Source organism: Raphanus sativus, chromosome 6, assembly GCF_000801105.2.
Source record: "Raphanus sativus cultivar WK10039 chromosome 6, ASM80110v3, whole genome shotgun sequence".
Lineage (NCBI taxonomy): Eukaryota > Viridiplantae > Streptophyta > Magnoliopsida > Brassicales > Brassicaceae > Raphanus > Raphanus sativus.
The window spans coordinates 1,243,930-1,270,342 of NC_079516.1; the positions used below are offsets into that span (position 1 = coordinate 1,243,930).

Genomic DNA, 26,413 nt, shown 5'->3' on the forward strand with positions numbered 1-26,413 from the left:
ATTGGATATATAGTATTTGTATGAAGTATGTCTTTGATAATTTTGCTGGGAATCCGGCTGATGTACTTACACAGGCAATAGTTGCAGCTAAAGAATGGATGGACGCACAAGATAAGGTGGAGAAGATACCGCACAGACAACCCCTTGTGCCAAGACAGCAACTTGAAGTGGCAGTACGCTCAGACGCTTCGTGGTCGGAGCGAACCGGTAGAGCTGGTTTGGCCTGGATAGTGAAGAAACAAGAACAGAGGACAGAGAAGCAGAGAGGTGTAAGCTTCGTCTCGTCAGCCTTAATCGCCGAAGGTCTGGCGCTCAGGGAGGCGGTGGAGGACTGTTACAAAAACAGAATGAAGGAGGTTATCTTTGAATCAGACTCCTTGCAGCTGATCTCGGCCATCAACAATAAGGAACCGCTGTTGGAAATTTATGGAATAGCAGAGGATATCCAGATTCTAATCTCTTCTTTTACTACTGTTTTGTTTGTGTGGATTCCCCGTGGGATGAATGGAGAAGCAGATTTGCTTGCAAAGAAAACCTTATCTTTGTATGAACAAGAAGAGGTGGCTGTGGAAAATTTAATTCCCCCACCTAACTAAGTGAATGAATGAAGTAGTTGTGTGACAAAAAAAAAAAATACAAAAATAAACTGTCTTATGTAATTTCATGTTTGTAAGTCAGCTCATAGAGTTTGTGGACTAGTCCATGTACTTTTGTTTTAATATGTGCGTATGATTTTCTATGTATGTAGGAGTATTAATTTATCTATAGGTCACCAGAACGAGCGTCCCATTATATATACTAGAGTTTCTAGAGAGTCTTTGGCCAGCAATGAGCAAAATATATAAAATTATTTGATAATGATATGTTTATGTCACTGTATGGAGGATGACATATGACTTTATGAGTTAAGATTAGTAGGATGGGTACGGTATTACACTCCAATCTTAATAGAAAAATTATCATGAAAACAGTTTCAAGCTAAAACTAAATGTATTGTATCTAAAATGATCCATTGAAAATTGACTCTAATTTTAGGCTAAGTTGAAGACAGAAACTCAACAAATATATCATGTTTGTTTCTGAAATAAAAACATGTAAGGTTCCATGCTCAAATGAAGAAACCAAATGTAACAAGCAAACTAAATTCATTATAAAATATCAACATCCTCTTGACATTTTACGTATTTAAATAATATAAATCCACGTTGATTGTTTCAGAAGTATAATATATTGTTCATCAACTATTTAATTATGATATAAAATTCTTAAATATTCTCTATAAAAAAAAGGAAAAGATATATTGTTCTTTATTTTAAAAATATATAATTGTTCTCGGACGCGGGAGTTCCATCAAGCACTTCAAAGTTTTAGTCAACCAGAAAAAAAAACAGAACTAATCTCGTTGCCGGCGATGGGATGCATTTGCTTCAAGCCTTTTCGCCGCTCGCCATCTCCGTCGATTAAATCCTCCATCATCAAACAAATAAGTAAAAATCCGAGCCAGTTCGTTATACTCCTCTTTATGCGTTTTAAGAAGACGATGATCGAGAAACTAAACCTCCTCCTTGTCGTTTTTTTTTCTTCTACAGATAACAACGAAGACGAGGACGGATGTCCGAGTTTCCGAGAGTTCAGTTTGGAACAGCTGAAGGTCGCTACTAATGGATTCTCCGCCAACAATATCGTGTCGGAACACAACGAGAAGGTTCCTAACATCGTCTACAAAGGGAGCCTCAACGACGGCAGAATGATCGCTGTTAAGCGGTTTCAGAGGCTTTCTTGGCCTGATCCTTCAGAATTTATTGTTCGTCCTTACCCTCTCAATACTTACTTTTAAAAAAAAAAAAGATAAAAACGAACAACTTATCATCCAAATATTATATGTAAATATTATTTATAAAAATGAACAACATTTGAATGCAACATCATGTATTTCCGATGCTGAATGTAAATATAAAAACAATCATGGCTAAAGCCTCTGTTTCTTCTCTGTTTTTGAATTATTCTTGAGATAAATCTTCCTGGTGTTCATTGTCTTTGACTTGTTGATTGGTTGAGATTTTCTCTGAAACTTTCTCTTGAATGTGGTGACGTTCAAGATTCTGATCTTTTGAACAGGAATTTTTTATTTTTTTTCTTTTTGACTTGAGCAAAAGATGCAATTACGTGCTAGCATGATCTCTTGCACATTGAAACTGTTCTTTTGTTTTTGTTTCCAGGAGGAAGCACAAGCAGTGGGGAGGTGTAGGAGTGAGGATATGGCTAATATGATCGGTTGTTGCTCAGAGGGCCACGAGAGGCTTCTTGTTGCTGAGTACATGCCTAATGGAACACTTGCAAAGCACCTCTTCCACTGTGAGAGAGAGTCAACCTTGATCTCTTGTGTCTTTTATTTGTTTCTAATAAATTTTGTTTGATTGTAAAATGAATTTTCCCAGGGGAGAAACGACCAATGAAATGGGAAATGAGGTTGCGTGTTGCGTTACATACTGCGACAGCCTTGGAGTACTGTAATGATAGGGGCATAGATTTGTACCATGATCTTAACACCTACAGAATATTGTTTGATAAGGTTACAAAATTTTTCATTACTCTTGTTTGATAACTGTAGCCATTAATTATCAAACTTTAACAACTATTTTAAGTGTTCAAACAGGTTGGGAATCCAAGGCTGTCTTGCTTCGGTCTCATGAAGTGTAGCAGAGAAGGGAAGAGTTACAGCACCAATTTGGCATTTGCTCCTCCTGAATATTTGCGTCTAGGTATGTACTTTTCTCTCAAGAGAAAACTTCCAAACTTCTTCAGAATATTCTTTTAACTTTATAATGTAACTTTGCTAGGTACTGTGGTACCAGAGAGTGTCATATTCAGCTTTGGTACCTTGTTACTGGATCTTATGAGTGGCAGACATATTCCACCAAACCATGTAACTTTCTTTCTTCTCACTGAGTAAAATGATTAGTGCATCATTTAATCACTAAACATAATGTATCTTGGCTTATCTGTCATCCCAGGCGCTTGATCTGTTCCGTGGCAAAAACTATCTGGTGCTAATGGATTCAGCTCTGGATGGTCAGTTCTCTGATGAGGATAGGACAGAACTAATCCACCTAGCTTCACGCTGTCTGCGCCCTGAACCAGACAAGAGGCCAAGCATTAAATTTCTTATGTCAGCTCTTTCGAGACTTGAGAAAAGAGCTGTGTTGTGGCCCAATGTCAAAGGAGAAAACATCCCTGTAAGTCATAACCTAACCACATTGATTCTTCCAAGGTTTTTCAGTTATTTCATATGTATTCGTTGGACTTGACAATGACAGGCTCCATTGTACACTAAACCTGCAACAAAGAAGTCATCGCGCTTGAGCCCTCTTGCAGAAGCATGCTGGAGAGTGGATCTAAGTAGCATACATGAACTGCTAGAGAAACTCGGATATGGAGAGGATGATGCAAGTGTCACAAATGAGGTATTGTATTATATGTTTGTGAGAAACATAATCTTTTGCAATGTTCAAGAAATCGCTAGACGGAAACTAATTAAGCGTTTATATGAGATTATTAAACGAATTATACCAAATTTTATAACACTGATCTCTTACATTGCAGTTCTCATTCCAAATGTGGACGGGTAGAATGCAAGAGAATACTGATTACAAGAAGCATGGAGATGCTGCATTTCGCGCGAAGGATTTTGAAACTGCAATAGAATTCTACACAGAGGTATCATTACAAATCATCAAGAAACCCTAACTTTCCTCCCACAAGAAGTATTACATTATTTTATAAAGATAAGCTATTCTTTTATGAACAGTTCATGAGTGGAGCACCAGTGGTATCACCAACAGTGTTAACCAGACGGTGTCTGTGTTACCTAATGAACGATATGTTCAGCGAGGCTCTAAGCGATGCGATGCAAGCTCAGGTTGCATCTCCAGAGTGTTCAACCGCTCTCTACTTGCAAGCGGCTTGTCTCTTAAAGCTTGAGATGGAAGCCGAAGCTAAAGAAGCACTTAGACATGGCTCTTCTCTTGAAGCATTTTAGAGTTCCAACAACAACAACAAACAAAACCAAGATTTGTACAGCTTTTTTCTCTCCATGCGTATATGTATACGTATTTAGAAATGTCAATACACACATAGCATATATACTTTGTTTGATTGTTTGGCTTTTGTTTTGCTAAAACCAGATTTTTCTTGCTGTTTTGCCTTGATGATATTAACTGGATTGTGTTTCTCCTTTACTTACATGTTAAAACTAATTAGTACTAGTGTCTTGATATTAAATATCATTATAGGTTTATTGTAAAGTCATGTTACAAAGTGAAACAGTAAACGCAGACTCTATAATACAAGTCACATGGAAGTTGAAAGACTCAATTTCATAGCTATAGAAACTATTTCTACTAAATTACATCACAACTTCGATTACAAGTAAAAACTTAATCTCTCTGAGATCAAGAGATGAAAACACAAAGACAAAAAAAAAGATGAATGTGAAAAATATCTATTCAGCCATTTCTTTTTATGTCGACAAGGCATTGGTTCTGCTCTTTCCTTGTTCAGATACAAGACAATGATCACGATGTCCTCTTGTGCCCTGAGGCCTTAACCGACCAGCTGCTTCCTCCATAGCCCTCACGCTGCTGCTCTCCAAACCGCTTCTCAACCAAGCGAGGCTGCTTATATCAGTCGCTATAGCAGCCAGCTCATAACTAGGGAACGTTGGTGGGTCTAAGTAGTCCACAAACTCTGGACCCAACAATGAGTTTTTCTGAGGAGTGCTGCTGCAACACGCACTTCCGCATTTCTGAGGCACGAACCGTTCGCTGTAAGCTCCTTCAAGCAATCTCAGCATCGCTGTGTCTTGTTTACATGACTGGAACTTGTTTTGGTTTAGTGCATGCGGAGAGGAAGACCCTCCTCCCATGTGATTGTAAGGGTTAAAAGAACTGAGTTTGGCTACGGGGCGGAAAAGCGTTGGAGGATCATCATTATTATTACATTCTTGCCTAGAGATGTCTTCCTCGTTTGCTTTGTCTCCGCATTGCTCTTCGGATATTTCCATGGATGTGGCTTCTTTGCCGTCTGAGGACACAAGTGGAGTGGTTACATGACCAAAACCACCACCACCACCGCCTGAAGATAAAGTTTCTTCAGATGATGCGATGGTTGTGGTGGTGTTCATCGTTCTGTCGAATCTAGAATCTTGCGGGACTAAGTTTCCAGTCGGTGTGTTTGTTGTTCTCAGGGTTTCAAAGTCCGTCGTGCATCGGCGTCTCAGAGTGGCGTTCCAGTGGTTCTTGATAGCGTTATCTGTTCTTCCTGGGAGGAGCTTAGCGATGACAGACCATTTGTTTCCGTGGATGGCATGTGCTGTGATGATAGCTTCATCCTCTACCTCTTTATAAACCCAAAAATAGAAAAAGACAAAGAAGTGTCTGATTTAGTGATACTGATGAAACAAATCAAAACTTGAGAATACACACCATTGGAAGCCAGAGCCCACGCAACACCAGACACAAACAGCAACAACTAAAGCCACCCAAAGTTACTATCCTCAAATAAAAACCTAACTTTTTTTCTTCTTCTGGGATTTAAGGAGAATTTCACAAAATCACAATCCATAACAATCTAAAATCTCAATCTCAGAAACACAGATCCAAAGGTTACTCTTTTCCAGGTTTCATTCCACACTGAAACAGACTATTGATTCACAATTCAGTTGCATTTCACAAGCATACAAGCAAGCAACCACAAGAGTCAAAAGTTTACTATTTTCAAACTCAGAAAAACAGATCCAAAGGTTACTCCTTTCCAGGTTATATCTCAGTCCACACTGAAAAGGACTAGTGATTCATCAGCTAAGATCACAATTCAATTGCATTTCACAAGCATACAAGCAAACCACAAGAATCAAAAAGATCAACACAGACCGACCCCCAAAAGGTTAATCCTTTTTCAATCTTCTTTCACTTTACACTGAAACCCACGAGTGATTTTGCAGATATGAACCCAGGGAAGGCTTCAATTCAATTTCACAGGCAATCATGATCGAAAAACAAAAACAAAAAACCCTAGATTCACCAATTCACCAAGGATGATGATTCAAATCTCAAAAAGGGCATATATGATCACATGAACAATCAGATCAAATTGAAAAAAAAATCAGAATTAAGGAGGAATAGTCTATACCAGTGAAAGGGTTGCGTTTAAGAGACGGATCGAGCTGATTACACCACCGAAGACGACAAGACTTCCCCGACCGACCAGGAATACTCCGAGCCATCGAACTCCAGTTCCTCGGTCCGAACTTCTCAACCAGCTCACTCAGCATCACGTCTTCCTCCCGAGACCACGTCCCTTTGATTCGCTTTTTTCTTGTCCTCCTCCCTACGCTCGTCCCTTCTCCAACGAACCTCTCCGCCGCAGCACCACAATCATCATATCTTCTTCCACCCGCCGCCACCGCCTCTTCCGTCATCTCCGATCGTCTCCAAATCTCCCCCTCCATACGTTTCCCCCTCTCTCTCTCTCTCTCACCTACCGGAGTTAACTGCAAAAGCGTTGGTGTCTCGTTGGTGTCGCGTGAAGACACGCTCGTAGGGTAAAGTGTTTCGGTGTGTCTTGCTTATCTTTATTATCTACCCTTTGAATGGATATTTACTATATTACCCTTACCGTTAATTCATCGTCTTTTCTTCCGTGAGGATGTTTAAGTAAATTCACTAAAACGGACGGAGATCCGGAAGTTGATCGCTTTCCCCTATGGCGGGAAGTTACGTCGTCTTATTGGGCCTATTTAGGCCTTTTTACTAATTAAAACCCGTCGTAATTTTACTCCGGTTTAGTTTTCTACCGGTTCGTTACAAAAACATTATCCGATAAGTGAGGATTTTATTATCTAACTGTGTTCTGTCGGAAAAGAGAGACGATGATGAAGCTGCAAGGAGGACTTCTCCAATGGAGTCCAAGCAGCTTAATTCCGTCGGCAATCAGAACAACACCGCGTCTCTCTATCTCCGCCTGCGTCGTGGAGCGGAACCACCAGCTGACGGCGAGGGAGAGGCGGCAACTCCGGAACGAGCGGAGGGAGAGCAAATCGGGGTACAGCTGGAAGGAAGAAGTGGAGGAGCGTCTGATCAAGAAACCGAAGAAACGTTACGCATCGTGGACGGAGGAGCTGAATCTCGACACTTTGGCTGAGTCGGGTCAGCAGTGGTGGGTGGTCAGAGTCTCGAGAGTAAGGGGTCACGAGACTGCTCAAGTGCTGGCTCGAGCTCTCGCTCGTCAGTTCCCTGAGATGGAATTCACGGTAAAAACTTCGTTTTTTTTACTGAGATCTTGGGAAAAATTAAATTACTGAGCAAAACGAATGGCTTTTTTCAGGTATATGCTCCGGCTGTTCAGGTGAAGAGGAAGCTGAAGAACGGTTCAATATCCGTTAAACCGAGACCCGTGTTCCCGGGTTGTATTTTCATTAGATGTATATTGAACAAAGAGATCCATGACGCAATCAGAGAAGTTGAGGGAGTTGGAGGTTTCATAGGTTCAAAAGTTGGAAACACGTGAGTGTGTTCTTCTAACTCTCACTCTATGCCGTGTGTTATGGTCTGTGAATTGATTTGTATTTGCATCTTTTGCAGCAAGAGGCAGATTAATAAGCCGAGACCTGTGGATGACAGTGACTTGGAAGCCATTTTCAAACAAGCGAAAGAAGAGCAAGAGAAAGCAGACAGCGAATTTGATGAGGGAGAACGAGCCGAGGAAGAAGCGAGTTTAGCATTGCAGAAAGTTCTTGCTTCTAATTCAGATGGCACGGGGACTGTAGATTCTCTCGCAGAAGCTAAACCGAAAAGAGCTCCGAGGAAAGCCACTGAAACAAAGGGGAAGAAGAAGAAACTCGCGGCTGGTTCTACAGTTCGTGTTCTATCAGGGACGTTTGCTGAATTCGTTGGCAACCTAAAGAAACTGAATCGCAAAACCGCAAAGGTACTAACTAGCTTCTTGTGTGAAGAAAGAATCTTATTAAATTGTCACAAATGTCTGTTGTCTTTAGACTTGTATTGTGTGGTTGCAGGCAACGGTGGGCTTTACTTTGTTTGGGAAGGAGACTCTAGTGGAGATTGACATCAATGAACTTGTTCCTGAGATTCAGTCTTAACGTTGTTAACAATATGTGATTTTTTTTGGTTAGTAAAGAAAATGCATTGTTGCTCCACATGTTTGTATGTCTGTCTGTGTGTTCCTTTAGGCTTTAGCTTTGCCATGCGGAGACAACGATGTCGTTTTATCTTCCTTTTAGAAGAAAAGCTGAGAGACCATAGAGACTAAACATCTTGCTGTTTTAACTCTGATGATTAATCAACTCCTGAACAGTGTGTGCCATTCTGATATTGCTAAAATTCTAAATCATCAAATTAAACAAGAACCGTTAGATCGCAACTGAGAGAAAGTAACTACTAACCGTTAGATTAATATCACTAAGAAGAAAGCCCTAGATTTATTTATAAGTCCATTGAAATGAAAACCCTAGCTGTTACTGTTATCTCCGTCACTCTCTTCTGAGAACAGAGGAACTCAGAGTCTTTCTTTACTCTTTACCCCGCGAGCAAGCAACAATGGTGAAGGCAACAAAGGCTGAGAAGAAGATCGCTTACGACGCGAAGCTATGCCAGCTCATCGACGAGTTCACGCAGATCTTGGTCGTCGCCGCGGACAACGTGGGATCGACTCAGCTACAGAACATCAGGAAGGGACTTCGCGGAGACTCAGTGGTGCTCATGGGGAAGAACACTATGATGAAACGTTCGGTTAAGATCCACGCCGAGAACACCGGGAACACTGGGATCCTCAATCTCATGCCCCTCCTTCAGGTCTAATCTCCATTTCTCGAAAATGTTTGATCTTTTGTGGAATTTTTTTTATTTTTTTTATTTTATTGAAACGGTTTTGTGTTTAGGGAAATGTTGGTTTGATCTTCACTAAGGGTGACCTCAAGGAAGTGAGCGAGGAAGTTGCCAAGTACAAGGTTTGTAATAGAAAGTGTAGCTTAAATGATTACTGTCTTCTACATCAACTTGTTTAGTGAATTGTGTTAGTTTAGCGGTTTCTTTTTGTTTATATCTGTTTAGTTTCTCATGTTAGCTGTCCGATCATGATTTATGACGGATGCATAACTCTGTTCTTAATAGTTAATAGCACGTGTAGCTAAAAATGATTACTGTCTTCTGCTTCTTCTTGTTTATGACAACCGTAACTCTGTTCTTAATGTCTGCCTTGTAATCTTGTTAGCAAGTGTTGTTGTATACAGCTTTGAATCATGTAGATGTGAATAATTCCTTACATAAGTATAGGTGATGATTTTTTTTTCCAATCAAGATTTTTAAGAGATTCCCTAAACTAAATTTTAATCAACTTTTGAAGAGAAACCAAAAACCAAATTTGTGAGATTTTAATAAAGACAACTTTTGTTTTATTTTAGAAAGTATTACATTTTAGTTAATTAATAATTAAATATTTGTTATGGATGACTAATCCCTAGCTCATGTGTAGTTAAACTATTACTGTCATCTACATTTGTAGTGGATTTCGTTAATATTCTGTCACAACGTGGTTATATTGAGATTGAACTCTCTAATATACTTCCTGTAATATGAACAGGTTGGTGCTCCTGCTCGTGTGGGTTTGGTTGCCCCAATTGATGTTGTTGTCCAGCCTGGTAACACAGGTCTCGATCCATCACAGACATCTTTCTTCCAGGTTTGTTTAATCACGTTTAGTAACACTCTTGACTTGTCGAAGTTATTATTAACTTATTAATTTGTTTTTGTGATATTGTAGGTTCTTAACATTCCAACTAAGATTAACAAGGGAACAGTCGAAATCATCACCCCTGTTGAGCTCATCAAACAAGGTGACAAGGTCGGTTCTTCTGAGGCCGCCCTTCTAGCCAAGCTCGGCATCAGGCCGTTCTCATACGGTCTTGTTGTCCAGTCGGTTTACGACAATGGCTCAGTCTTCAGCCCAGAGGTTCTTGATCTCACGGAAGATGACCTTGTCCAGAAGTTTGCCGCTGGTATCTGCATGGTCACTTCCTTGGCTCTAGCTATCTCTTACCCTACCCTGGCTGCTGCCCCGCATATGTTCATCAATGCATACAAGAATGCCTTGGCTATCTCTGTTGCCACTGAGTACACTTTCCCTCAAGCAGAGAAGGTTAAAGAGTTCTTGAAGGTTAGTCATCAGATTGTGTAGAATTTGAAGCGTTTTTTATTGTATTGTTTGTGTGTTGATGTTATATATAATGTGGAATGCAGGATCCTAGCAAGTTTGCTGTTGCTGTAGCGGCTGTGTCTGCTGATGCGGGTGGTGGTGCTTCAGCTGGAGCTGCCAAGGTAGAGGAGAAGAAGGAAGTGGTCGAGGAATCAGATGAAGAAGACTATGGTGGTTTTGACATGTTCGGTGATGAGTAGATTAATATATGATTTTTTTACACAAAGACACATTATGACTTCTCTATTACATCAAGAGACACATTGCATTGAGACACTTTTTAATGTTGATTTGTCCATTTTATCTTTTTTACCATCTGATCCAATTATTTTTGTTTTGAATTCTTTTGTCTTTCTTTGAATCTACTTGATGCAGTCTTTAACTAATATAGTGGAACTCTACGAATTCACCCTTGTAACCTCCTATCGTGAATATTGGTCCTCTGTTTTGCCCCATATCTTATGATTATCACTACAAGCTCTCTTCTGGATGCAAATTTTACAAAATATACAAGTGGATGGTTCCCTCTTGTATATGCAAATTTTACAAATTAATTACATGCTCATGATCTATAGGAAACCATCTGCATGTTTAATGCTTTTAAGTCATAATTTTTGTCTACAATCATATATGATCTAAATATACTAAAATAAGAGGCTAAATATTTTAAAGTCATAATAATCAACTATTAACATCTACATTTTTCTGCTTCACAATTTTTTATTTGTACATTTATTATCTATAAATAACCATCCACATTTTTTTTGTTCCAAAACATAAAAAAAACACTCAGTTCTAGCATCTATAGTTTTCATGATAGAGTTCTTATTTTATATGATAAAATTTATATCCATGTTCAATTGCCAACATTTCTTCAATCATTTTTTTTTCTATTTACATGTTTACAATCCATATTTTTTGTCATATTAACGTTCTAACTATATCCACACTCTTGAATTACAAGATTATATGTTAACCTTTGAACAAACATATGCAATTCGATCAACATATAATCAATCCAAGTTTGAAGTTCTATGAAATTTGAATTTTTATATAATTTATATGTATTCATGTTCAAAAATATACAATTTACATGTACACAACTCTTTCATCCACATTTTCTTCAATACACAAAATTCTTATCCGTAAACAAAAAAAAAATTCTTATCCGTAATTTATATATCTACATCTACAAAATATTGGCAAAATTTAATTGAAAATTAAAATAAAAAATATATGTACATGGATATGAATGAATATAATAAAGAAAAAAATCATACCATCCCCCATCCATCTGTTAACTCAATTTTATTTAAACCAACTCTCGTCTTTCCGTCCACGAATATGAAGAAAACTGGTGTGATGTTTCTCATATTTGTAATCAAACAGCGTCCCGTTATTTAATTCTACTTTAGATCAAAACGGCAAGCAGTTACTCATTCCTTCATCATTCAATTTCAACTTAGCTGCGATCTCTACTCGAGTCTCCCCAGTCTTCGTCTGTAGCTGAATCTGGAGTGTTGATCGATCACCACCATGAAATCCCGTGCGCGACGGTGTCTGCTGAGATTCTTCCTCTTCCTCATCTTATCGAATCCCTCCTACGGAGAAAACAAGTTCAGGGAGCGTAAAGCCACCGATGACGAGCTGGCCTACCCAGAAATGTAATTAGTTCGATCTGTATTGACTTTGTGATTATTAAACGATGCAAAAACGCGTCAATTCGATACAATTTGTGCGTATTTATGCTACGATTTTGAGTTTTTGTGTGGTGTCGTGCAGTGATGAAGATGGTTTGTTGAATACGCAGTGCCCGAGAAACTTGGAGCTGCGGTGGCAAACTGAAGTCACTTCTAGCGTTTATGCCACACCCTTGATTGCTGATATTAACAGGTATATGATAGTTTTTTTTCCGCCAATTTTATGTTGATTCTGAGCTAAATTATGATTCAAATTTAGATATTTGTTCTGTATTTGAGTTTTTGGTTTAGGATCATGAGGTGCTGGCTCAGTTTTTGTTTTTCTCTTGATTTGTGTTTTCTTCTTTGTTACAGTGATGGGAAGCTTGACATTGTTGTTCCATCTTTTGTTCATTACCTTGAAGTTCTTGAAGGCTCTGATGGAGACAAGATGCCAGGTATCGTATATATCTTATCTTTCTTAGCATTTTGAATTGGACTTGTTTCATTTAATGATGTAGAGAGTATCAAAGACTTTGGTAAGGTTTACTGATGCGTTGATGAATGCTAGGGTGGCCTGCTTTTCATCAGTCAAATGTGCATTCAAGTCCTCTTCTGTATGATATTGACAAAGATGGTGTTAGAGAAATTTCTCTGGCCACCTACAATGGCGAGGTGCTCTTTTTCAGGTAACTGATAGCTATTTTTATCTGTTATATCATGATCCTTGGATTTTTGTGGGGTTTCCGTATGAAGTTTTTTTTTTTTTTTCTGTTTTGTTTTCAGGGTGTCAGGCTTTTTGATGTCAGATAAACTAGAAGTTCCACGTAGGAAAGTGCACAAGAACTGGCATGTGGGACTGAACCCTGACCCTGTTGACCGTTCACATCCTGACGTCCATGATGATCTGCTTGTGCAGGAAGCCAAGGAAATGAAGTCATCGACCACTCGTAAGTTTCCTTATCATATTAAACTTCTACATCAGTTTTCTATTTTCCTGCCTTAAATTAGGCCCATCGAACATAGTATCTTCTTGGTTGAAATCGTGTTCTTCCTGATATTAGTTGACATTGAACTGGTAAAAGATTGGTTGCGTGGTTTAGTTAGTTGAAATTGGAAAGCTAAGTTTATGCTTGTGGCAACGGCCTCAGCTGATCTGAAGAAATCTTTGTGTGTTTGCGTCTAGTATTTATCGTATGGATTTGCACTATCTGAGGAGGCTTTTCATCCTCGCTTATCAATATCTCATGTATTAAGACGTTTGAGAAAAGTACATGGAGTCGCTTTGAGTCTTTGATTAAATATTACTTTGTGACTCACTTCTCCTCTTCGTAGATCCGGATGCAACTACCACAACACCAAATGTTACAGTCTCGATGTCTCATGGGGAGGCTTCAAATGTGTCATCACAAGACGATCAAAAGAAACCTGAGAATAACCAAACAGAAGCTGTCGTCAAACCTACTCCAGAGCTGCTTCATAGCTCCTCCGTGGATGTTAGAGCAAATAACTCAGCAGCAAATGATAATACAGCCGTCTCAACAGAAACTGCCAATGGAAATGTAACCTCCAATGAAGTGGATCAAAGCAAGATCAGTGAAACTAAGAACGAGACTGTTATTAAATTAAATTCTAGTACGGATAATTCGTCAGAAACATTGGGGGCATCTGGTAACAGCAGCAGTACGACAGAGACAGGAACCAAAAGTGGAAGGCGACTTCTGGAAGATAATAGCTCGAAAGGATCTGCGGACGGCCACTCTGACAATAAAGACAACAGTGAGGGTGTTCGCATGGCCACAGTTGAAAACGATGGAGTATTGGAAGCTGAAGCAGATTCAGCCTTTGACTTTTTGCGTGATAATGATGAGTTAGGTGATGAGGAATTCTTTTCTGATTATGACGATTATGTTAACGAGACCATGTGGGGTGATGAGGAATGGGTCGAGGAGAAACATGACTATACAGAAGATTATGTGAATATTGACGCCCATATACTCTGCACTCCTGTGAGTTTCATCTATGCCAAAAAACCATTATCTTGGATAACTTGCTTTAGTGAGAGATCTTACAGTGTCACTTCTTTTATCAGGTAATTGCTGACATCGACAAAGATGGAGTACAGGAGATGGTTGTTGCTGTTTCTTATTTCTTCGACCCTGAGTAAGTTTGTGTTTCATCTCTTTACCATAATCTGTCAATGCAAAAGCATCATCAGATAACTGACCCTGATAAGCAAACAATTCAGGTATTATGACAATCCAGAACATCTGAAAGAGCTTGGTGGTGGTATTGACATCAAAAACTATGTTGCTAGTTCAATTGTGGTTTTCAATCTTGAGACGAAACAAGTTAAGTGGGTCAAAGAGCTAGATTTGAGTACGGATAATTCAAACTTCCGTGCATATATTTATTCTTCCCCAACGGTGGTTGATCTGGATGGCGATGGTTACTTGGATATTCTTGTGGGAACTTCCTTTGGCTTATTCTACGCCATGGACCATCATGGTAAGTAGCTTCCTGCTGTCTGTCTTATTTACATAGAATACACTAGTCTCATTACAGATTTTGTTACACTCTTGCAAGTCCCAGTGTTGATTTGAATTCTGAGATTATTGTCTTCTTGCAGGAAACATCAGAGAAAAATTCCCACTTGAAATGGCTGAAATTCAAGGAGCAGTGGTTGCAGCTGATATAAACGACGACGGAAAGATTGAACTTGTAACAACTGATTCCCACGGAAATGTAGCAGCATGGACCACACAAGGAGTTGAAATTTGGGAAGTGCATCTAAAGAGTCTTGTTCCCCAGGTAAACAGTTACCTCCTTTTATTCTCATCTAGTGTAGAACAGTCTTGTAAATGAACCATTTGTAGGAGCATCAACACGATTCTATCAGTTAGACAATAGTGATACCAATCTTCTCTTTCAGGGCCCTTCAATAGGCGATGTTGATGGGGATGGACATACTGATGTTGTGGTTCCTACAACATCAGGAAACATTTACGTTCTTAGTGGCAAGGATGGTTCGATTGTCCGTCCTTACCCGTACAGAACTCATGGAAGAGTGATGAACCAACTTCTTCTTGTTGATCTGAACAAGCGAGGTGAGAAAAAGAAGGGACTCACCATTGTTACCACATCCTTTGACGGTTACATGTATCTCATAGACGGACCCACCTCATGCACTGACGTTGTTGATATTGGTGAAACTTCGTAAGTCACTTGCTGCACATTAATATATTTTGTAGTTTCGTTTTTTTTTTCCAGTGGATTTTGATGGTCCAAGATGTTTAACGTTACAGATACAGCATGGTCTTGGCTGATAATGTTGACGGTGGAGATGATCTTGATCTCATCGTCTCAACTATGAATGGAAACGTCTTTTGCTTCTCTACACCTTCTCCTCACCATCCCCTCAAGGCAAAGATCAATTCCAACGACATCTTCATGTTTCTTTTTATTAATGTGAGAGATTATTGATTTCACACATCGTTCTCAAAATTATCAGGCTTGGAGATCGACTAATCAAGGCATGAACAATAAGGCAATCCGTTACAATCGTGAAGGTGTTTTTGTCACTCATTCAACCAGAGGTTTCCGCGATGAGGAAGGCAAAAACTTCTGGGCTGAGATCGAGATTGTTGATAACTACAGATACCCATCTGGTTCACAAGCACCCTACAACGTTACAGTAAGTTCTTTATAGATGGATGATTTAGCAATGGCCCTTGAAACTAAAGTACATCCATTTTCAAAATGCACAGACGACGCTGTTGGTACCAGGCAACTACCAAGGAGATAGGAGGATAAAGCAGAGCCAAATCTACGACCGACCTGGCAAATACAGAATAAAACTACCAACCGTTGGAGTAAGGACAACAGGCACAGTAATGGTGGAGATGGTGGACAAGAGTGGACTCCATTTCTCAGACGAGTTCTCTCTAACGTTCCATATGTATTACTACAAGCTTCTCAAATGGCTGCTTGTCCTCCCGATGCTTGGCATGTTCGGTCTCCTTGTTATACTACGGCCTCAAGAAGCTGTTCCCCTCCCTTCCTTCTCGCGCAACAGAGACTTATGATGCGAGGTACAGTACTATACAAGTTTTGAGGTTTTGTATCTTTGAAAAAAGTTATGTAATTCGACTTTTAGTATTTAGTAAAACAATGAGTCCATTAATGTATAAGTCTAAGTCCAAACGCATAACGTAACGAGGATAAATAAAAGGGTAGCCAAAGACAAAACACAAACAGTTCTTTTATCACGAGGGCTGCAACAACGGCCTCTTACCAAGTCTTTTCATCTCTCTCTCCATGTTTCCTGTGAGCATCAGCCTAAACATCTTGAGATCGCATAGAAACGACCAAACCGGGTGTCCGAAGCTCGCAGGAACGTTCCCTTCAACGAAGAAGTGGCTGTACCACGCGAAACCGTACCCGAACAGAGGCACCAGAGCCAGGAACCATCCGCTGATCACAACCGAACACAGCAGAGCCACGATGCTCGCGATTATCCCCGTGAAGCGCCATCGTCTCGTTGATGGATTCGAGTGTTGCATCACGTAGAAAGGCCAGAACTCCTCAAAGCTTCTGAAATTCATCTTTTCTCTCCACAACAAGATCGTTGGTTTTCGATTGCTCTCGAGCTTTTTTTATCCTCCTGCTTGTTTGGTAAGCGAGAGGAAGATTATAAGAAGACGAAACGTAACCAAGTTGACAATAACTAAAACCAAAACTATGTGGGCCTTTTAAGCCCTACATTAGAATGGGCTTTATAAATTAGGAATTTTGTAACGGAAGATTTTTTTTAAAATTTTGAAAAAAATAAACAATCAATTACAAATTGTTTTCCCTCCTATGTACAGTGACGACGATCCCAATCAAATCGGAAAAATCTAAAATCCCTAGAATCAGCATCATCTCAGAGATTTAGGGTTTTGTTTCTTCTGTGTGGTTGTTCACTAATCAGAATGAAGCTGAGCCAGAAACTAAAGAAGCCTTCTTCACCAGCTAAGGTACTTACCTCTTAATCAACCACTAATCTCACCAAATCTCGATTCCGTAATAAATTCTGTTTTCTTTTTGCAGCTGATTCTGCAAGAGATAATCGGTTTAACCACGAACAACGCCAACGGTTTGGCGTCTCTATCCTGCAGCTCCAAATGTGTCTACTTGGCGGGATGCGTTGTGGTGGTCTACGATGTAGACGCGTGTACTCAATCGCACCTCCTCGTATCTCACCGTACGCCTAAGACTCTGAGCTGTGTGGCGGTTTCCCACAACGGCCGGTTCGTGGCTGCTGGAGAGGTATGAAATGATAAAAATGCAATTTTTATTAAAAGATTATATGATGTCTTGATTTGTTTTTTTTCTTAATATGGTGTTTTGATTTGGTCTCCTCTCAGTCTTCGAATCTCTCTTCGGTTTTGATATGGGACTGTGAGAGTTCGGGACTTGTGGCTGAGCTGAAAGGTCACCTCTATGGAGCTCAGTGTCTCTCCTTTTCACCAAATGGTTAGTCTTTTTTAAGGATCTTAGTTGATTAGTTTTCAAATGAATTTAATTAATTTGGGCCTTTTTAGGGGAGTATCTGGTGAGTGTTGGAGGATACATGTATCTCTGGGAGTGGCGTAAAAGCGTCTTGCTGGCGAAGGTCAAAGCGAGTTCTATTTGCTCTGACGTCACCTCTGTGGCGTTCTCGTACAACGGAAAGTTTATTGTTACTTCCGGGAACAAGCATTTGAAGTGCTGGACGGTGGGTTCTTTTCAGAGGACGCGGTCAAGCAAAGTAGGATCTTTGGCGTTTCATGGAAAGCCTACTGATGGTGGGTTTCAGAAAGGGAACTCGTTTGTGTCGGTGATATCAGCCAACAGAGTGAGCTCTAGTGGAAGCGACGAACGAGGTGAAGAAGTTATGTCAATCTACGCTCTTACAGATGCAGGTGTTCAGCTCCATAAATTAACAGGCTGTGAATATGTGTTTTTTTGTACAATCATTTTTATGCGATGATTATTAAATTTTATTCTGTTGCGTAGGTGTTCTGATGCTCATGAGTTGTGATATGTTGATCAAGAAATCAGTGGACCTGAAGGTAGAATGATTTTATTTCACACTAGCATTTAAATATGCATAAAATTCATTTACCGTATTATTCTTATGAGCCTAGCAATAAGATTAGTTAGATTGTATGCGTTGAGTGACTCTAGGCGTGTAGACAGCATTATTGTTCATGTTAGTTTCTGGGATTTCATTTGTTGGCATAATAATAATTTCGTTTAATGGCTTGCAATGAACTGTCAGGTTGAAAAATGTTTTGCGCTATCTGCATCCAGTAGATTGATAGCATGCGCTTGCAGCGAGGGAGCGATCCAGCTATTTACTCCTGAAACTTTAGAATATTCTGCCACAATACACTTTTCAGATGCTAGAAAGAGCGACAATGAAAATCATTCTCATTCAGAAGAACTTAAAAATATAGAATCTCAGCCTGTTATCTATCCGGATGCAGTTGCTTGCCAGTTTTCGACCACAGATAAGCTCGGTTAGTGTAGAAGAACCTCATAATAGTAGTATGACGCTTTTACCAATCTTCATTGTACCTAAGACTGAATTTTGGTTTCACAGTTGTCATCTATGGGGATCATAGCCTCTATGTGTGGGATGTAAATGATGTGAACAAGGTAATTATAATTGCAGTGTTTGCCACAGAAAATTGCTTAATTTTGAAGTTGTTTCTGGCTCCAGAGCTACTTCTGAAGTCTCTCCTTATTCTAGCCTACAAGGTGCTCTATGATGATATCACATTCTGCCGGGATTCGGGATATAAAAAACCTCTCTTGTGGAAATATGCACAATCCAACAGCTGCATGTGTAGCTAGAGGGTGCTGTGAAGGAGTTTCCTTTACTACATGTTCTGAAGATGGAACCATAAGGTTATGGGATCTTGATCTTCAAATGAATCTGTTAGAAGCTAATGCAAGCAGCAATGCCTCAGAATCTGAGACAAAAGGGACTATGCATTTAGGTAACTGTCACTTATGCTCAGAAATTTGAAAACATAGTAGCGAAGGTCTTATTTTAATGTCCTTATAATGCAGCTAGTGCTGGAATTTTTGAACGCGATCTTGTTGAGACGTGTGGTACTACTTTTGGTTTCCGAGCACTAGCAGTAAGTGAAGATGGAAAGTACTTAGCAGCTGGTGACTGTGGAGGGAACCTTCATATATATGATCTACAAGAATCAGAATACACATGCTTTACGGTATATTAGTGTTCAATTTTTTTATTGGCTATTTTTTCTTCAGTGATTGGTGTCCAGGCATCCAATTCATATGCCTCTACCTCTTATTGCTTAACATATTGCAGGATGCTCATGAAGCAGAAATTCAGTCACTGAGCTTCAGCGTTACTGGACTGAAAGATCTTAATTGTGAAAACGCCTCAAGCAGCGAATTCTTGCTTGCTTCTGGTGGAAAGGGCGGAGCGATCCACGTTTATGATGTCAAAAGGTGTTAAACAACAGCTTTACTATGCTCTTTTGGTTCCCCTAAAAGTCCCTACGAACTTATATGTTCTTATTGTCAGGAACTTTGATCCCGTTGGGAGTGTTTGTGGTTCAGCTGCTGTAAAATCTGTTAAATTTGCATGTAACGGCCGGAAAATTTTAACATCTGGTGCAGATAGGTAATGTTCTATACGCTCAGGAAAGCTGCAAAATTACTTGTAGCGAATATATGGCATAATTGTTGATATTGTTGCAGGTTGCAGTTGTTTGACGTTGTCAGAAAAGAAAGTCATGTGCGTATTTCACCTTCTAAATCTCAAACTCACTCTCACGGAACCATCCATGATATGGCTGTAGATCCAACATCAGGACTTGTCGTCACAGTGGGGCAGGTATTGCTACCTCTCGATGTCTCGTTCACATTCAGTCGATTTATCATACAACCTAGATATGATTAAACAGGCCTCTGATGTATTATTTCATGATTGCAGGATAAGAAGATAAATATATTCGACACAGAAAGTGGAAAGCTTGTCAGATCATTCAAGCAAAACAGAGAACATGGAGATGCCATAAAGGTGCTTTTATCCAACAGTTTGATAGGGCTTCAACATTGTTGAATTTTTCTAGTGCTGACAGTAAAATCTTCCTCCACAGGTCATTTTGGACCCAAGCTGCAGCTACTTGGCATGCTCCTACTCTGACAGGACAATCTGCCTTTTGGACTTTGTCACAGGAGAGTTGGTTGCTCAGGCCACAGGACATGGTGAAGCCGTGACTGGTGTTATTTTCCTTCCTGATTGCAAACATATCATTTCAGTAAGTTTCTAAGTTGTAGTCATCTGTTATTGTACAACCATAAAGAATTTTTTCTTTTCGATGAAGTCAAGATCAGTTACTCATTCCTATTGAATTCATTAACTGTGAGAGAGCTTTATGTGCTACTACCTGGATCTATCTCGGTATACCTCAAATGAAAATGAACAACGGAGATCAAAATTTTCTACTAAATTTCCTTTGGTATTTATCGACAGGTTGCAGGTGACGGCTGTATTTTTGTCTGGAAACTGCCTTTGCAAATGGCTACTCGTATGATACAGGCGGTAAATGAAAATGTCAGCTTGGCTCCTGTAACTGTGGCCCAACCCGTGACGTTTGTGCAGATCGTGGGTTATGTGGAGGAAGACAATACAAATGCAGATCAAATGCAGCAACTCTCTCCATGGGCATCTTCATTTAAGTTCAGTGTTTCTCGGCTTCCTAAGTGGGCGCAAGCTAAAGTGGAAACAAATGGTACTACCGATTGTAAGGAATCCATTTCAAACCAGGTATAACCCCAAAAGGCCATATTTTAGACTAAAACTCAGCTAAAGGCTTTCAGTTCTGATATTGGGTTATCCTCATTGCCTCCACAACAGAAACTTGACGATAAATCTCTAGTGAATGCTGTTGACATTGCTGAAGAATGCTCTTCTTCGAAACTTGAATGCCAAACTCCCAAGCAAGGTTCAAGAACAGGAAAGTCATGCCTTGGAAGCCTGTCCAAAAGCTCTAGTGACAGTGAAGCTTCAGTGCCTCAAGGAGATGCTCCTAGGTAAGAAGCTCTAGTTGGTTTCTATTCGTTACTGCTCTCTCTCTCCCTGCTTTTAGATAAACCACTTTGATTGTTTTTGACTTTTGTTCTCGACAGCCATAGGAAGGAAACGCGCTGGAACACAATCTACAACGTGTGTTTGGATCTTCTTAATTCTCCGAACATCCAAACATCTTTCATTAAACAACAGAAAGCAGAAACTTTCTGCAGCAAACCATCTGCCGAACAAGGGGATATGTTCAAGCAGTTCGACAACAGTTTGTCAATGGTAGACGAGGTGAGAGCTCTCTTCACTATTCCTTCTGACATGTTTAAGTTAACCAATAAAAATCTTTACGGCCACAAATGTTTTACTTTATCCATAGGTTGGAGCCGATAAAACATCGCAGCAAAGAAGATATTCTACTCAATTTGTTCTTACAAAGGACTACATTGGTGGAACCAGACAATCTCTGCGTACACCCTCCCAGAAATCAGGGTACAAGACTTTGAGATCGATCCAAGAACATCTCCCTCTTGATACGGTGAATGATCAATCTTCACAGAGCTCAGAAGAGCATCCTGAACAGGTTTCACCAAGTTATATATTGACACATTATTCAATATTTATAGGCTTAAAATCACTCAGAGATGCATAAAACTTCCAGCCATGATGCTAAGTGCCAACGTTATCTTGTGTATATATTAAAACTGAACATGTGATTTTATGTTTTGTGTAACCCTGGTTCTGTTCTGTCACAGGACAAGGCCTCTTCAGAAGTATTCCATGACACGCTTGCAGATGATTCCCTTCAAGAAAGAATAACTTCTTGCCGTCAAGCATTGAACGGCTTGGAAGCTGCTGCTTCGGTTTTCGTCCAGTCAATGTCGGAATTATCTACAGCTTCTCCCAGAGATCGAATCTCAGGTGAACTCAGAGCCCAGTTGTTTGATGAAGCAGCTTTGATGATCCCAGGAATGTCTCAGAAACTTAGTGAAGTAGTTGCCACGATGATGCTTGAGCGCAAAAGTAGAACACAAAGTGATGGATAGATGATAACATTTCTCCGATTATTTCAAAATCAGTATTAGAAAGATTGTATACTTGAGCACTGTACAGTTATGCAACTTACAAATTCAATAATAATTGGGTTTGTTTGCTCTTCCTATATTTGCTAACGTTGACTTTTACTTCATTTCTTCTTGTTTCCTTTACCACTATCTGCTTCTTCTGATAACAATGTCTGCTCGTAGACGAACTGAGTGAGCAGTGCAACAAGTATAACTCCAAGAACCGTGACTTTTCTCCAATCCGGCGAAGAAGCAAACGAATCAGCAATTGCTAGAACCAAGATCCCAATCAAACCGAGGTAAACGTTCCTTCTCGACTTTGATCCTGCGCTTTTTTTGGTCAACTCTTGTATTCTCTCAGTCTCCTCTTTAGCTTTCTCCACATCCACAGGCTTTTTATCCCGAAAGCTCTTGAAGAACAGTCCTTCGTTCCTGCCTTCCACGATCTTCTCCTCAAACTCAGCCAACTTGTTATCGCTCTCCTCTATCTCCAACCTGTTCAGCCCCGCAGATTCCTCGAACGCTTGCATCTTGCTCTCCATGTTCTCTAGTATCTGCTCAATCACCAAAACCTTTTAACAGTAAAAAGAATTGAGTTACAATGAAATGAAGGCAAGGCATTGAAAACAATACCCTTAAGCTAGCTTCGTCGAGGTCTTTCATGGCGTCTTCACCAACCTTGTCGAACTCAGCGTTGGCTTCTTCAGCAAACTTGGTGAGGTAATCTGACCGTTCGTCCAGGAAGTTCGTTAAACGGACTTTCGATGTCTGAAGCATGGCGATCCTGGCTAAGAGCTCTTGTCTCCGAGTATCTCTTTCGGGCTTTGGAGGGTCGGGATCAGAATCTGAAGTTCCATCTCCGGACTTGGAGAGACAGATGAATCGTGTTCTGTTAATGGAATGTCTTGAGGCATTGGATAGAACATTTGGTGTTAAGGATGTCCGAAAAGATTGAAGTGTGTTGTTCATCATGTTTTTGTTGAAAACAGAGTAACCACCTCTCGTTTAGTTCACGCATTATCCAAAACCAGTTTTTGAGTTTTTAAGTATTTACACAAAAGACCCTGTTTTCGCGGATTATTATAGTGAGAGTCTATACTTGGTCGGATTTAACGGTTTATTGTTTACTAGTTGGTCTGATTTAACGGTTTATTGTTTACTAGTTGGTCTGATTTAACGGTTTATTGTTTACTAGTTGGTCTGATTTAACGGTTTGACTTACATGCTAGAGGCTTCTTTGCAACTATATGCCGTTTCCTCTACTGCAGCTATGCATAAGAAGTTTTCAATCCCTATTTAGTAAACCATGCAGGTAATAAATCAGCCAGTGTATGTGATTCTTCTGCAAACTCTTGTTGTTTTGTGTGGACTAAACTTTTCACATCTCTAATGGTGCAGTAAATGTTGAAGGCTATTAGCGATGGATAAAAAGTCTGCTTTTAATCCTACCTCCTCTACACCGCACTTACCAAGAATTGCCTCTTGCAACTTCGATGTTCAAGCTTCCAAAATTTGTGGAGAAAATTACATAGAACTTCAAATTTATATCTTTTTATTGAAATCTTTATTAAATCGTTTACAGTCTCGAAAATACCAGGATCGGTCTTGGATGTTTGTGAAGTTTACCACGACGGTTGCTCTCCAGATGATTCCTAGGAATACAGTTATTAGAGAGGATTAGTTAGAAAGGTCAGAGAACTAACTTCTAATAACATTTTGTATGCATCTATAGTGTCTGTTTTCCTTTACTATGGCCCTCTTGTTAATGTGGCCCATGTTGAGATTAATTTCACATTACGCCAGTGCTTCTCTTCTCAGTTATTCGACATAGAAGCAAGTGGCAGTTGATGACACATGTGAATGTTTGTGTATTTCTAGACATTTGATCTGTGTCACATGATGACTGAACAAAGACTTTCTTTTATCCAATTTACATTCCCATGTTAGTATGTTGCAATAACCATCAAATTGAGAAGAGGACAATAGTGGGTCCTGAATCTAGTACCAGGAGAAAGAACGATGTTACTTATGTGACTGTTTAAATGCAGAACCTGATGTAGAACTACAAGAACTAGTTAAAATTTCGCAAGATTGATAAGCTTTTGTGTCTTCTTTTCATAGTGATTTTACATTTGAAACTGATTTAAAGTCCAAACCTGAAAGGCTGAAACTAAGGAAAAACACAAAGAAGGGACGCAAAATAAAGATTAAACAAAAGGACTAGGAAGAAGAAGACCCCAAATTTACCCTACAACAACAAAAGACAACCTTCCAACCAAACCAAACTCCTCACTACTCATCTTCTTCCACAAGCATCACTTACTGTTCTCACAAGACATTCCTCTGGAACCTCCCACCATTGACCACGGCACACCGAATATTGTGCAGAGATACACAAGGCAACATTTTGATGGGTTTGCTTCTACATTTTGCTTACTTGTGACGGTCAATCTGATGTTGACATATGTAAGGACAGATTGAATAAACAGAATACTACAAATAACTTGGTTTACTGCGAACCATTTAATTACTTGATTAATGTACTAGTAATGTGAACTCAATACCTTATCGTCCAACAAAGACTATTAAAAAAAATTACTCGTTGCAATTGTCGGCTGACGCGTTTGCTTTCATATTTTTTTCTAAAATTCTCAAAGTTTGAACCGTTCAAACCAGTTGAATTGCGTGGAAAACGTATAACATTTTTTTTCTTGCTAAATATAACAGTTTATGTATAATACAGGTGTAGTAGTACTACCTCTTATAAATAGGAATTTTTTGTGGACGATATATTACAACAATTATAAAGTATATAAATAAATCGCTCTTACAAGATTGAAAAAAAGAGTTGCAAAATAAGTTGTCAAATAAAAAATTGAGTTACAAGTTTCAATTTTTAGTGTGGTTGTTGAACTGACCCCTCTATTTTATCTCTTTACATTTTCACACCCAAAGTCTTTTATATTATTACATATCTTCCCCATAAATGGTCTTCAAAGTCTCCCATTTGCTTCTCTTTTTACTATTTGGGTCTCTCTCACTTTCTCTCTCTCTCTCAATATTGTTTCAGACGAAAAATGTCACGAAGAGCATGCAAACGAGTAAGTTTTTGTCCGAACCTAGAAGCCACAGAGGAACCCATATTCTCAAAACATCACGACCGGAGAAAGGTGGTCCTGATCGGCTTTCTCAGCTGCGGTCTAAGGAGCTCGCCTGCCGCGAGGAAGCTGATGCAACGTATCGGAGCTAGCTTCGCCAGAACACTGCGTTCTATGTCCTTCGGGAGGAATAAGACTGACAAAACGTCGTCCTCGTTCTTGCTGTTTTCGTCGTCTGCTTCTTCTTCATCTTCTATTTATATGAAAAGGTCAAAGTCTCTAGCTGAGTCGGAGTCTCACAGAGCAGAAGCTATTGAAGACTGCATTCAGTTCTTGAACTCTTCTTTTTCTCTGACAAGATCAAACTCTGTCCCAACGTGGACTTCTTGATCTGACCCGGTTCGGATTCAAGGTCGGGTCATTTTTATGCTGTTTAATTTTTAAAGAGAGTTTAGAATTAAGAATTGTGCATTGTACAGGTGTGTTTTATTTATTTGTGTCTTTACAATTCACAAAAAAAAAAAAAAAGATTGCGAGTTTTGACTAGAAAACAATAATTGTTGATCATATTTTCAACATTCATTTGACAAGTTTTAGCAAAAAAAACATTCATTTGACAAATTTTTTGACAAAAAAAATTGTTAACCATAGATCAAGGTTTATGGGATGAAATAAAATAGAAAACTACACTAATCTTGTGTGTTTTGTTTCTGGAATAAACACTAACATAAGTTATATTTCCAATGTATTAAACCATTATTGATTAAATTTCATGAACCTGGAATATAAGTAGTCTCTTAAATTTTAATTTAATGACAATAGAAAAAGAGGGAAGCACGGTTTAAAAATCAAAAAGAGGGTCGACATCAAAGGACCAAAGACAAGAAAGCTCATGGGAAATCCCCACTTGTCTTTCTTCTTTTTTTGACCCCATTAAGAATAATTCTTGTTCAACAAAAAATAACAAAAGGAAAATTCCAAGAAATTTCTTAAAAGAAGCATTTGATGATTCAACAAAAAAGAAAAGAAACACACAATTTATTTTCATCATAAGATACTTTTAGCATTTTGGAAAATGTAGGTCCAGAAAAACTGACCTAACAAGAACAAAACGTATCAATAGTATCTAAAGAATCCAAGGGAAAAGCTTACACCTTTAAAAAATGTGCTCCTCTTCCTCTCAAGACAAAGACCTTGTGTGAGAAGTGGAATGCA

At 39.3% G+C, this 26,413-nt stretch overlaps 9 protein-coding genes across 9 annotated transcripts; 6 read left to right on the top strand and 3 right to left on the bottom strand.

Moving 5' to 3' along the window:
- Positions 1-1,369: 1,369 nt before the first annotated feature.
- On the top strand, positions 1,370-4,235 carry LOC108809998 (serine/threonine-protein kinase BSK6). Its single transcript, XM_018582129.2, has 10 exons — positions 1,370-1,487; positions 1,590-1,804; positions 2,220-2,355; positions 2,439-2,572; positions 2,657-2,762; positions 2,841-2,926; positions 3,015-3,236; positions 3,318-3,464; positions 3,604-3,717; positions 3,809-4,235. Exons 1-10 carry the CDS (start codon positions 1,412-1,414, stop codon positions 4,037-4,039), a joined length of 1,467 nt encoding a protein of 488 aa, XP_018437631.1. The 5' UTR covers positions 1,370-1,411; the 3' UTR covers positions 4,040-4,235.
- A 90-nt stretch (positions 4,236-4,325) lies between these two features.
- LOC130496994 (transcription factor MYB1) lies at positions 4,326-6,563 on the bottom strand. The gene is made up of 2 exons (XM_056989773.1): positions 6,190-6,563; positions 4,326-5,397 (listed from the first exon to the last, which is right to left on the bottom strand). The coding sequence occupies exons 1-2, from the start codon at positions 6,506-6,508 to the stop codon at positions 4,520-4,522; spliced, it is 1,197 nt and encodes a 398-aa protein (XP_056845753.1). The 5' UTR covers positions 6,509-6,563; the 3' UTR covers positions 4,326-4,519.
- A 322-nt stretch (positions 6,564-6,885) lies between these two features.
- On the top strand, positions 6,886-8,215 carry LOC108811744 (uncharacterized). Its single transcript, XM_018583831.2, has 4 exons — positions 6,886-7,309; positions 7,384-7,562; positions 7,641-7,986; positions 8,075-8,215. Exons 1-4 carry the CDS (start codon positions 6,929-6,931, stop codon positions 8,156-8,158), a joined length of 990 nt encoding a protein of 329 aa, XP_018439333.2. The 5' UTR covers positions 6,886-6,928; the 3' UTR covers positions 8,159-8,215.
- A 300-nt stretch (positions 8,216-8,515) lies between these two features.
- LOC108811743 (60S acidic ribosomal protein P0-2) lies at positions 8,516-10,612 on the top strand. Its single transcript, XM_018583827.2, has 5 exons — positions 8,516-8,870; positions 8,957-9,025; positions 9,658-9,756; positions 9,838-10,230; positions 10,314-10,612. Exons 1-5 carry the CDS (start codon positions 8,616-8,618, stop codon positions 10,467-10,469), a joined length of 972 nt encoding a protein of 323 aa, XP_018439329.1. The 5' UTR covers positions 8,516-8,615; the 3' UTR covers positions 10,470-10,612.
- A 1,108-nt stretch (positions 10,613-11,720) lies between these two features.
- LOC108811739 (protein DEFECTIVE IN EXINE FORMATION 1) lies at positions 11,721-16,131 on the top strand. The gene is made up of 13 exons (XM_018583823.2): positions 11,721-11,933; positions 12,052-12,162; positions 12,324-12,406; positions 12,520-12,637; positions 12,735-12,898; positions 13,284-13,957; positions 14,041-14,111; positions 14,197-14,456; positions 14,578-14,759; positions 14,881-15,164; positions 15,254-15,371; positions 15,460-15,642; positions 15,716-16,131. Exons 1-13 carry the CDS (start codon positions 11,806-11,808, stop codon positions 16,031-16,033), a joined length of 2,694 nt encoding a protein of 897 aa, XP_018439325.1. The 5' UTR covers positions 11,721-11,805; the 3' UTR covers positions 16,034-16,131.
- On the bottom strand, positions 16,099-16,645 carry LOC108811741 (uncharacterized). The gene has a single exon (XM_018583825.2). It carries the CDS (start codon positions 16,550-16,552, stop codon positions 16,214-16,216), a length of 339 nt encoding a protein of 112 aa, XP_018439327.1. The 5' UTR covers positions 16,553-16,645; the 3' UTR covers positions 16,099-16,213.
- Positions 16,646-16,788: 143 nt separating this feature from the next.
- On the top strand, positions 16,789-22,200 carry LOC108811742 (uncharacterized). Its single transcript, XM_018583826.2, has 19 exons — positions 16,789-16,966; positions 17,040-17,258; positions 17,357-17,465; positions 17,534-17,893; positions 17,988-18,043; positions 18,253-18,493; positions 18,577-18,632; positions 18,727-18,976; positions 19,050-19,213; positions 19,318-19,460; positions 19,537-19,635; positions 19,713-19,848; positions 19,948-20,034; positions 20,114-20,275; positions 20,491-20,784; positions 20,875-21,050; positions 21,147-21,327; positions 21,416-21,619; positions 21,792-22,200. The coding sequence occupies exons 1-19, from the start codon at positions 16,922-16,924 to the stop codon at positions 22,080-22,082; spliced, it is 3,273 nt and encodes a 1,090-aa protein (XP_018439328.1). The 5' UTR covers positions 16,789-16,921; the 3' UTR covers positions 22,083-22,200.
- Positions 22,096-23,103, bottom strand: LOC108811740 (uncharacterized). Its single transcript, XM_018583824.2, has 2 exons — positions 22,734-23,103; positions 22,096-22,654 (listed from the first exon to the last, which is right to left on the bottom strand). The coding sequence occupies exons 1-2, from the start codon at positions 23,070-23,072 to the stop codon at positions 22,223-22,225; spliced, it is 771 nt and encodes a 256-aa protein (XP_018439326.1). The 5' UTR covers positions 23,073-23,103; the 3' UTR covers positions 22,096-22,222.
- Positions 23,104-24,917: 1,814 nt separating this feature from the next.
- On the top strand, positions 24,918-25,767 carry LOC108810275 (josephin-like protein). Its single transcript, XM_018582397.2, has one exon. It carries the CDS (start codon positions 25,178-25,180, stop codon positions 25,586-25,588), a length of 411 nt encoding a protein of 136 aa, XP_018437899.1. The 5' UTR covers positions 24,918-25,177; the 3' UTR covers positions 25,589-25,767.
- The last annotated feature ends 646 nt before the right edge of the window (positions 25,768-26,413 follow it).